Below are 12,024 nucleotides of genomic sequence, written 5' to 3'. Positions count from 1 at the left end.
TTTGTTTGCACAGCACCACAAATCTCATGTATAATGACCCTGTACCTTGTCTCAGAGTTTGCATTCATTATCATAGAATATGTATATTATAGACACGTGTACCATAATAATTTAATGCATGCTCGAAATGTCTCCCATGCCTACCTACGTGCATGTACCTTTACAGCCCCTCTCTGAGGTTGGGAAATGATCATCTTTGTAATACCAGTAGGAGGATTATGAGAAAAGAAGCATCAAACCTACCTTGAAAACATTGTGGAATCCAAAATAATTATCAGTGGAAAGTTTTTATGAGCATTACATGCCTATTAGAACCAATATATAAAATAAAGAAAAAATGGAAGTACAATGTAATAGGGAGACTTGGTATTTGAAAATTTTTCTAGAAAATATGATATGAATTTATATTTTTACACATGTATTATAAATATCATAAAATCTAAAATAAAAATTTTGACGCTGCGAGCAGGGTTCGAACCTGCGCGGGGAGACCCCATTGGATTTCAAGTCCAACGCCTTAACCACTCGGCCATCACAGCTTGCTTATACAGAAATTAAATAAAATCATAAACTTACAATATTGATTTCCTATACTTAAATATTTTTCCAATGATTTAACCTTTATAGTAACATTGTTTTATTGTCACTGATGTAAAGAAAACTCATATAAAATATTGAGTATACAAGTAAGGCAGTCACGGGAATCTGTGACTTGTACTATTTCATTTCATATTTACATAGCATATTGCATTTCCTGTAAAAATCGGCACATTGCCGACCTTGGATTCAGAACTGGAATAAGTTTATAATTTTGTTAGGTAAGCGCATGTCAAGTTACAGAACGTTGTTTTTCTATATATTTGAGTGATTTTTACTTTGACTTGGATAAAAATGAGGTTTTTGTTTGGCAGTGTACATATTTTATGACGTAAGACATTGTCATAAGAGACGTTATTGTGTAACGTTAGCCTAGGCTATACACCATGTACACTGGCGGTTGTGTAAAGAAAAAATACATCAGTAAAATAGCGAGTACTTCGGAGGAAAAATGACGTTTTTCCTCCGAGGTAACCACTTTTTAAACACTTTTTTCATACCCAAGTCCCTATGGTCACAGTTTGTTGTAAATAAATGAGCTGATACATTGAATTACCGAAATGCCTGTGATTTACATGTATGTCTGTGGATTTACTGAAATGCTCGTTGAAAACACCGAAATGCCCTTCAGAAATACCGAAATACCCATTTTAACATCATAAAAGGGTATTTTTATGACACCTTATAGCTATATAATATATATCAATATCAAATAATAAAAGTTATCAGACATTTCGGTAAATCTTGTACATTTCGGTAATTCTAGTTACCCACGTATACATAGTATATGTCCATGGTAAATGGTAACAGGTCCCAATGCCAGTCAAAAAGCGTAATTCATTTATTTAGTTATTAACTTATTATATTGTAGATGAAGGTATATTCCACACCTTAAGACAGAAAAATGCTCCCGGTAGTAATGGCGATGATGAGAGCTTATGCACCTTATGTTGCATTTCCATTTGCTGTTGTTGTTGGATTTGTTGGCTACAACTTCGAAAATTTAATGGGCAGGGCTGAGACCCCATGGAAGGAAGAGAGTATTCAAGATGAACGGCTGGACAGAAAATTAGATAAGATGGTAACACCCTCTGTTACTGAAGTGCCAGAACTGAAGTCCAAAACAGACATGCCTAAAACTGTGTTGAATAGAAATGACAAGAGAAATCTAAGTGAAACTCATGATAGATAATCGTCCCATTATGTGTGCACTTGATTCATTTTGCTTGGATGTTTGATTGTAGAAGAATCTGGATGTGAGGGTTTTGAACGAATGTGTGTGGAATTTTAGAAATAAAGTTTTCATAATAAACGTTTACATTATCATTTTTAGATAATGACATGAATTGATTGATGGATTAAAGCAACTTTTGTTTAATAAAATTGCTATTTACCTCTTAAAATAGCAAAAACATGGTTTATTTAGAAAATAAATGCTTTCTTTGTTGATTCAAGTAGAATATGAAGGTGGCGACATTGTAGAAAAAATACATAACCCGCGTTAGTGGGTTACGTAATTTTTTTTCTGCAATGATCGCTACCTTCACAACCTGCATGAATCATCATAGAAAGCATTTCGTTGTTTATATTTACATCTTTCTTTAAACAAATTAATAAATTGATTGTAAAAAATAAGTAAATTTCACTGAATTACTGTAAATGTACATCAAAACGTTAACTTAAACTGTTAAAGAAACAGCCAGATCGTCTCCTGTGGGAATTGGAGTCTGACATCATCATGATTATTTCTTGCAGTCCGTGATTTTTCTTAGGTCGCAATAGGTTTCATCCAGTCGATAAACGGGGCGTGTAGATTTGTCTGGATTTTTTTCTATAGAGCTATGAATTAACTATAAGTTTCCGTAAGAAATAGAGGAAATCATACTCGGTGAATGTAAACATATCTTTTTGAAACCCATTGAAGAAAAACTATATTATTTTTCCTTGAACGGAATTTGGTTTTGCTTTAAGATTCAATAGACTTGAAAGCGTACAGTTATATTTCCTCTGATCAGATTATCATGATTTAATTTTACATTTGTTTTTAAAGTTTTAACTTCAAAACTATCATAATAGCAAACTTTTGATAGTTTTTAAACAAAATACAACTGGCATTGGATTGGTGGTCGAATGTATTTTACAATCAATATTCATGGGGTGATTTACACAAATGATGTTTCTGCATGATTAGTCGTATGTTACAGATTCCAGACATTGTAGAGGGAGGTTAATTATTTAAAAGGGAGAAAGATAATTTTTTCTAGCTTTTTGGAGCAGTCAGGAAATATTACGAACACATTCATTATCAAAATATTTCTTTTAGGGCAATCATAATCGATTTAGCTACCGATTAGAAATATCCGAAATTATGGTACTGTATAAGGCCTCGTAAATTTTTCACACTCCCTTAAATATATTTTTCTTCCTCTCTTATTCAATTGAAGTATAGCTCTTGACAAGGCGCCATAGTCTTTGAAAGCGTCTCATTATTATTACTGAAAAAATCCCCGTATTGTATAGTTGAACTAATTTTGATTGAAGTAAACTGATGAAAAAGACTGAGCTGCATCAAAAATGTAAATTTTGTCGATTTATACTAAGTTATCATCATGTATGAGTATCATTCATCGGTCATTTTCCGGTTATTGAAAAGTACATGTAAGGCTAATTTCGGTTATACTGCGTGGATATACCAGTATACCACAATGCGACCTTTTAATGGATTAAAAAAAAATAACCACCAAATTGATAACCGAAGCAAATATAACATTCAAATCAGCAAATGCTCAGTGATATTCATTTAAAGCATCGCGCGCTTTTTCTTTAGTGATTCCTCAAGCGCACTATTGATTTAAATCCGTAAAAGGAGACAGCCAGTAATATAATACTAATAATCAATAAAGCCTCTCCACGAACTGTGAAAAGCAATGACGTCACGGAGTCTATTGATTTCTCCATCTTCCTGACAGCAGCAGCGCCATTTTTTTCTTCAGAGGAATAAGATTCAATTGTCGCACACAGAGGTAAGACAGGCCTAGTGTGAATGATTCCAAAAATATATTATATGTAGATATACATTTTGTTATCACTAGAATAATAGAATAATATGGTAAAGTAGATTCTATCAGATTTCTATTACTGTTACGGGAAACATCTGTTTATTGATTTTTTTTTCCAACATGTATGAAAACAATTTTGTCTTCTATATGTATATCAGAAATTATAACTTATATATAAATATATATATATAACCATTGTGGAACTATTAGAATCAATTTCAAAAATGTTAAAAATTAAGAAACAAATGACAGATATGAAAAAAATTATTTTGTTGAAAAAATATCATTTTAATAGTTTTGAATTTATTTTAATAATCAGACGTATTAAAAACCAATTCAATCATCGGATTCCTGAATTCCAGGTCTATCCATGGCCTTCACAATGATTCTGTCTATTCTGGCCATTTTGGTTCTGGCGACAGAGGCTAAAGTTTCCCCCGACGGGTCTTTAGTGTGGCCAGATCTAGGACAGCTCTACGCCCTGGACGACCTGAGAAATGGCCTGGGAAATGGTTACTATGATCTGGAGAGCCGAAGCTCCCCAAACCAAGATTGGTCCAACGCCGGATACCAAGAACCAACTCTTAATGACGATATTTTCAGTGAAGCCTCCATCAGGGACCAGGAGTATCAAGAGAACAGTCCCCTCTGGGGGTACCAATCAGTCTCCGGTGGGTCCGATATAATAGTTTAATATGAAACTGTATCTGAAAATCGTATGACTGCGTGTAGCGTGGGTGCTCACACTATCGTGCAATGAAATCCGTTTCTATCTATTGGTTATTCGATATACTGTATTCCCTTGCGTAATACTGAAAATCGATCAAAGTGGGAACTAAGTAACTGAGGACCTGACAGAAAAAACAAAAATGTCATTTCTATAACTTTCCTTTGCTTTTACAATTATTTTATCTTACAAGATCAGAGATAAAACGATACTTCATGCAGACTGTCATCTGCTTAAAGAATTTGTTCAGTTGTCCGATAGAAGTGAAAGAGATTCAAGTTCAGAGATGCATGATTTTCCACAACAGCTTGTTTACTTGTTTTAATAAATGCATGATGAATTTGCAGGTGGAACCGGCGACGGAAAGGACAATCCTAAACAGGTTAAAACAGACAAAGTTCTCCCCGCCTACTGCAACCCGCCCAACCCTTGCCCCATCGGATACACATGTAAGTAAAAAAAAAAGTCCTATCTTCGACTTCCACGCAAGGAAAATATATGTCATTGTATTTGCTTTAATGGTTACAGAGGAAATGTTTTTTTATACATTTATAATATATTACACGTTTATGATATTGCATTAGAAAAAAATGAAAAAGAAGTTCTTACAACTTACGCGGTTATGATATTTGTATCATCGAGTGACTCGAATATTACAATGTATATCTCGAGTTGATAATCGTTGTTTTACGTATATGCATCAGCTGATGACAACTGCGTAGAGAACTTTGAAAACTCCCCGGACAACAACAGGAAACTGATGAAACAACAGGAGTGTCCGTGCGACAAAGAGCACATGTTTAGTTGTCCGTCGGACACCTCAATCAGCACCAAGTCCGGACCTTCCCTGGACAGCGTCATTGAACAGCTCGGAAACATGGTAAAGCAACTACAAGCAATCTCATTCACACTGCACATTGAACGTGTTGTCGCGTCCAATTCTTGTCAAATGTCAATCCTGATTAAATTGTACTCACCACAAAGTGATATTTTTTGTTATAAAATTTCCGCTATAGGAAAATAACGCCTATATGTCTACAAACGAAAAGAGGAAATCATTGGTGGCTAAAAAATCTCCACATTTAGTTAAGAGAGTGAGTATTTTTGACGGATTTACTAACTCACATCTTTGGCGATTTTCATCTTCCATTGTATTAAAAGTAAAGACAAATCATTTGCCAATAGAATATTTTGCATAAGATAAAAATAATATAGAAACACACATGTTGATCAACATGAAGAAAACTCTACTATTTTATTAGTTAACTTTATTGCCAATATAATTATCATTGCTAGGTCCCGTTTTCTATTACCTCTCTGTAGGTCCATACCAGATTGATATTGTAAAACTCGCACCTAGCTGTCTTTCTTGTATTCTTGTTAAACATGCCCTGGGGATACATTTTAAACACAGCAAATCATTTCTGTTTCAGGAGGCAGAGCAGGCCCGGAATCCATTCTTTGACGGACCCCACAACAAAGTGGCCGCCAAGAAGGGGTCCTATATTCCACGTCATCAGTGAATCGGACCAAATTCTTAATATTGGAGGAATTATCCAGGAAATAAATGTACTAATTAGGTGCTGAAAAGTATTGACTTCTTGTTATAACGTTGCAATTTGATATGAAATGTATATTAGTAGAAATTGAATTACTTTCTTAATTAACGCGTTTAAGCTCAAAACAATAAAATTTGATTAATAATGTTATTACTGAGCGTTCCTATTAAGTTCATGTTATAAAAGTTATTGTTAAAGAGTTATATTGTCAATCGGTTTAATAAAGTAAACAATACAAGAAGTGATCTTTTGTCTTGTGTATTACTTTTAAAATATTATATATATACCAGTTTACATGGATGAGATGGGACTACATGCGCATATCAAGAGAAGGGTCGGGAGTGGGGGGGGGGGGGGGGGGGGCTGGAAAATTCAAATTTCTAAAATTTACAAGGTAAAATTACCAAGATATGCCACTTAACCCAACCCCCCTCCCTCCCCCCCCCCCCCCCACCCCCCCCCGGACAAAATTCAATATCACTCGGACCCCACATCCTGGGAAAATCTCTGGATCCGCGCATTGGACAATATCATAAACTTGTGTCAAAGTGATATAAGCTCTAGATAATTCCACAAATACTTCTAGTAGAGTATTATTTCTGATATCGGTAAAAAAAATTTGAGGTCAAACAAAAAATTCAAGATAAAAATCCAAATTATCTAAAAAATGAAAACTGACGAACATTGCTTGAAAGACTGTTGTCCATTTTACACAGTTTCACACATGCAATAATAATAATATGTAACGTCTAGTAGATTTGAAGAAGATACAGCCGAGCCAAAGTACGCCCTGCACCAATTTGCATATCGTATCATCTAAGATGAATTGGAAGGAGGAGAAAAGAGATAATCAAAAAGTTGATTTTTTAAATATTAGAATCTTTATAAATACATACTAGACTTTTTAGCTCACCTGAACCGAAGGTTCAAGTGAGCTTTTCTGATCACCCGTTGTCCGTCGTCCGTCCGTCCGTCCGTCCGTCTGTCTGTCCGTCCGTCTGTAAACTTTTCACATTTTCAACTTCTTCTCAAAAACCACTGGGCCAAATTTAACCAAATTTGGTACAAAGCATCCTTATGGAAAGGGGGTTATAAATTGTTAAAATAAAGGGCACAGCCCTTTTCAAAAGGGAGATAATTGCAAAACAGTAAGTTTAGGGTGCATGTCTTTAAAAATCTTCTTCTCAAGAACCACTGCACCAGAAATGCCAATATTTACACAAAAGCTTTTATATATAGTGAAGATTCTAAATTGTAAAAATGGTGACCCTCGGACCAAAACTGGGGCCCCAGGCGGGGTTCGAAGTTTAACATAGAACAACATATGGAAAATGTTTAAAAAATCTTCTTCTCAAGAACCACTGCACCAGAAATGCCAATATTTACACAAAAACTTGTATATATAGTGAAGATTCTAAATTGTAAAAATCGTGACCATCGGACCAAAACTGGGGCCCCAGGCGGGGTTCAAAGTTTAACATAGAAATACATAGGAATTTTTTTTTTTTTAAATCTTCTTCTCAAGAACCACTGCACCAGAAATGCCAATATTTACACAAAAGCTTGTATACATAGTGAAGATTCTAAATTGTAAAAATCGTGACCCTCGGACCAAAACTGGGGCCCCAGGCGGGGTTCAAAGTTTAACATAGAAATACATAGGAAAATGTTTAAAAATCTTCTTCTCAAGAACCACTGCACCAGAAATGCCAATATTTACACAAAAGCTTGTATATATAGTGAAGATTTTAAATTGTAAAAATCGTGCCCCTCGGACCAAGACTGGGGCCCCAGGCGGGGTTCAAAGTTTAACATAGAAATACCTTAGGAAAATGTTTAAAAAATCTTCTTCTCAAGAACCACTGCACCAGAAATGCCAATATTTACACAAAAGCTTGTATGTATAATGAAGATTCTAAATTTTAGAAATCGTGACCCTCGGACCAAGACTGGGGCCCCAGGCGGGGTTCAAAGTTTAACATAGAACTACATATGAAAAATGTTTAAAAATTTTCTTCTCAAGAACCACTTCACCAAAAATGCCAATACATACACAAAAGGTTGTATACATAGTAAAGATTGTAAAAATCGTGACCCCCGAACAAAAAGTGGGGCCCCAGTAGGGGTTTAGATTTTAACATATGTAGGAAAATGTTTTAAAATCTTCTTCTCAAGAACTATAGTGCAACTGTTTGGGATATTACTATGCATACATGTACATCCTTAAATAATGTAGATTCAAAAAATTGTAACTCCCAGACAATTGATGGGCACCAAGAGGGGTTCAAAATTTAAACATTTTAAAAAACATAAAGGAAAAGTTTAAAAATTTTCTTCTCAAGAACTACAATGTTTTAGTTTGTTGAATTTCTATGCATGCATCCTTCGCTTATGTAGATTCCTAATTGGTAAAATCGTGACCCCCGGACCAATACTGGGGCCCCAAGATGGGGTCAAAATTTATTAAAGAAATATAAAGGTAACATGTTAAAAAATCTTCTTCTCGAGAACTACAATGCTTCAATTTGTGAGATTACTATCATGCATACAACCTTGGATAATGAAGGTTCGACAGTTTTAAAATAGTGACCCCTGGACTAATACTAGAGACCCAAGATGGGTTTAAAGTTAAATGTAGAAGTACCGGTATATATGGAAAATGTTTAAAAATCGTCTTTTCGAGAACTACAATGCATCAATTTGTCAGATAACTACGTCAGCACCCTCAAATAGTGTAGATTCGAAATTATAAAAGCCGTGATCTCAATCTAATACTGGGGCCCCAAGAGGTGTTCAAAGTTTAGCATAGAAATATAGAGGGAAAATGTTGAAAAATCTTTTTCTAGGGAACTATAATGCTTCAGCTTGTGAGATAACTAGGCAAGCATCCTTAAATAATGTAGATTCCAAATAATTAAAACTTTAGCACTGGACTAATACTGTGGCCCCAAGAGGGGTTCAAAGTTTAACATAGAAAGATATATTGAAAATGTTTTTAAAAAGTTTTTCTCGAGAACTATAATGCTACAGTTTGTGAGATTACTATGCAAGGATCCTCAAATTGTGTAAACTCTAATGTAGTGGAACCAAGAGTTATCTTTCTTGTGTTCTGTACAGTCTGAGAGTTATTCCTCTTGAAGTGGAACTCTGCTATGTTCAGTTTTTCAGGTTGTGTACGTGCGGTCCCACCGCAGTGCTTCACATTTTCATTCCTATGTTACTATTTATGTTGTACAAGCCAACCATAAACCTCGGACCATAACTGGGTCCCCAGAAAGGGGTTCAATGTTTAAAATAGAAAAAGCATATGCTACGAAATGTAATGTTACAAGGAACTGCTGTTCAGGTGAGCGATGTGGCCCATGGGCCTCTTGTTTATAACTTGCGCCCAATCCCATTGCAATATATAATGCATTAAAATATGTTCAATTCAGACTTTTATGGAGGGTAATCGTGTTCAAAAATCCAGACATGTAAACTTGTAAATCCGAATATGCAATCGTGTTGATGTGTGGGCCTGAGCATGAATATGTGTAATTCTGATCGTGCAACCTATAAAACTCGGGCATAAACACGTGTAAGATTTGACTCAGTTCCTTCGCATGATGCACATTTTGCAACTTTATTGTTTACATTAGTTAATTAAACCATCAACTTTGCACACTTTCAATCCGTAATTTCTGCGTTTGTAACTTCAGGCTCGGCAATAGCACATCTGACATGATACAAATTGACAAATGTAAAGTCTACAAGTTTGTCGAATTTTGACATGACCTTATATGGCAACTGCCTTGCTGCGGGAAAAGGCATGCCGTAACCGCCGGACCGGAATGAACGAAAAATAAACATAATATTCAGCTTAACTGTTGCAATAAGCTTTTAATGAACGACACCTTTTCTATCGAAAACACCGGTAATATTTTTAGATAAAAAAAATTGAGGTATGATTGAAACTGGACCAAACAGGAAGAGGTTCAGGTAGAAAAAAAATTGTTGCCGATGTGACGAATGCGCTAATTTCCGTAATATAATTCTCATGGAATTATAAAACGAAATGCCTAAAATCTTATATCTCTAAAAACAAATTGACATGTAATTTAAACTGGAATATAAGTAAATGCGTACTCTTTTCTAGAAATGAGACGGATCAGGAAATTTCCTAAGGGGGTAAATATATTTTGAGCGGCATGGGGTTCAAAGACCGCCGTGAGGTCCCATGTAACTCCATTGCTTCTGAATTCTAAGAATTTTGAGAGTGAATTTTTAACCGGGTTTCCGATTATTGAAATAGTAAAAATTGCAGACGGGTGAGTGGCTGTCAAAAAGGTACCCTTATTGTACCGATAACTCCTCGAACAGTTTTCAAGATAGAAAGTTTTTCTTTTGCAGATCATTTATACGTATATATCAGAAGTATGCAAATTGCTAGGATTTTGATTTCTGATCGATAATTTATAAAAAATATCAGCTGTTGAACTTAGTCATATTTGGGCAAAAACATTGCATATAGAGTACCCCATTTTTACTCTTGTTATTTTTCTGAATTAGTTAGAATAAACGACCTGCAAGGATTTGGTAATTTTTCGCGGAAAAATTTATGTTACTTTACATGTATTAATACTTTTTGTTGTTGTGTAAGTGAAAGATAAATAATAACACAATCTTCAATAATAATAAAAAAAAACTAGCGCATATTTTTTGTGCGCCGTAAATTAAAGTTGTACTATGGGAGGCACTGTAGCTCAAAGATCGTCCATCTGTATTTTTAGACAGTGAGCTACAGACCTGCAGCTAGTTCACAAGTGGCTGTAAAGCTGTATTATACTAGCTCTCCAGAAAATTTTTATCAGCCAACTTCACAAAATGACTCTTTATTGAACCGACATTCAGGACTTCATGCTCAATCCCGTAATAATTGCTTAAAATAATTTTTTAAAAATGTCAATTTTTACCTGCATGATAGGCTTTTTTTCCTATATATTGCCGACAATGCAAAGAAACAATTCTTAAAATAATTTATACACATTTTAATTTCACGACAGCTAACCTTATCTTTGGAATTTTTATTCATTTTATTTAAAGAGGGTGTCGCTTCTTATGTCTCATATTACCGGGTAATCACAATCTCAAAACCAATGTCTTTAAATAGTTTGTTTTTCTTATCGATAACTCAGCTGACGGACCCCGTGTAATTTTTCGCGGTGTGGGGGGGGGGGGTTGGGGGGGGTTCTTGTCACAACTTTTTGGTAGCGATAAGGATGCATTTGGAGATATTTTCTTAATTCAGCCGCGGCCTATACTTTAACAATTTGTTGCATGTACTCTAATAACAGTGGCGTCGGAAGCAAATTGAAGGGGGGGGGGGGGGCTAAACTAATCATGAAAAATATTGACAAGAATTCCCATAATCATGAAAATTCTAATCCGTTGGGGAGGGTATACCAATAACTCCAATCTAACCTGCCCAATTGCCCCCCCCCCCCAATCATTAAATTCCTAATCCGTGGTGGTGGTGGGGGGGGGGGGGGTGCTAGTATACCTACTATGACTCTAATTTTCAATATCACTATTAATATTTCATTCTCTTTAAGGTCTTTTAAGGAACAATTTTGTTTGTTGCGAGGAAAAAGTGGGGGGGGGGGGGGGGTTGAATCCACCCTGTTGCTATGTTTCTAATGGTTAGGTCTAACTTGGCAAAAAAGTGGGGGGGGGGGGGCTAATGTCCCCCCCCCCCCCTAGCCCCCTCCCGGCTCAGACGCCTATGAATAAAAATGCGTATATATCTTTATACACGTGTATTCAAACAAAGTCATTAAATGTAATTTTTTTCCGTTCTAAGAGGATATCTGAAGCCGATCGAATTCTTTACTCGCATCTTTTATACATTCTCTTGATAAAATGTACACCAATCTCATAATTTAATTTTCCGAAAAATGATACTCTATGAAATGTTGTTATTCAGAGATGATATGATTATAGGCTTACCTAATATTTTTTTTTATTTATTCCGTCCCTATTCCGGCGATTACGGCATGCCTTTACCTGCAGCTAGCCTTTTTTTTTTATCAGTGACGTCACTGTT

General features: G+C 35.4%; 1 protein-coding gene, 1 long non-coding RNA gene and 1 other non-coding gene across 4 annotated transcripts; 2 read left to right on the top strand and 1 right to left on the bottom strand.

Annotated features, from left to right (window-relative positions):
- Positions 1-457: 457 nt before the first annotated feature.
- Trnas-uga (transfer RNA serine (anticodon UGA)) lies at positions 458-539 on the bottom strand. Its single transcript has one exon. It is a non-coding gene; the product is annotated as a tRNA-Ser (tRNA).
- Positions 540-747: 208 nt separating this feature from the next.
- Positions 748-1,913, top strand: LOC105345146 (uncharacterized). The gene is made up of 2 exons (XR_002201490.3): positions 748-818; positions 1,469-1,913. It is a non-coding gene; the product is annotated as an uncharacterized lncRNA (long non-coding RNA).
- A 1,584-nt stretch (positions 1,914-3,497) lies between these two features.
- On the top strand, positions 3,498-6,183 carry LOC105345135 (neuroendocrine protein 7B2). 2 transcript variants are annotated; one of them, XM_011453180.4, is made up of 6 exons: positions 3,498-3,620; positions 4,019-4,327; positions 4,731-4,832; positions 5,088-5,263; positions 5,400-5,477; positions 5,817-6,183. In XM_011453180.4, the coding sequence occupies exons 2-6, from the start codon at positions 4,027-4,029 to the stop codon at positions 5,904-5,906; spliced, it is 747 nt and encodes a 248-aa protein (XP_011451482.3). In that variant the 5' UTR covers positions 3,498-3,620; positions 4,019-4,026; the 3' UTR covers positions 5,907-6,183. The 2 variants fall into 2 exon arrangements, with proteins under 2 accessions (XP_011451482.3, XP_011451483.3); XM_011453181.4 differs by lacking the exon at positions 5,400-5,477 and having other exon boundaries at positions 5,817-5,963.
- Positions 6,184-12,024: the final 5,841 nt, after the last annotated feature.

Source organism: Magallana gigas, chromosome 6, assembly GCF_963853765.1.
Source record: "Magallana gigas chromosome 6, xbMagGiga1.1, whole genome shotgun sequence".
NCBI lineage: Eukaryota > Metazoa > Mollusca > Bivalvia > Ostreida > Ostreidae > Magallana > Magallana gigas.
The sequence above is the reverse complement of the archived record's forward strand: the minus strand, read 5'-3'. Positions and strand labels throughout refer to the sequence as shown.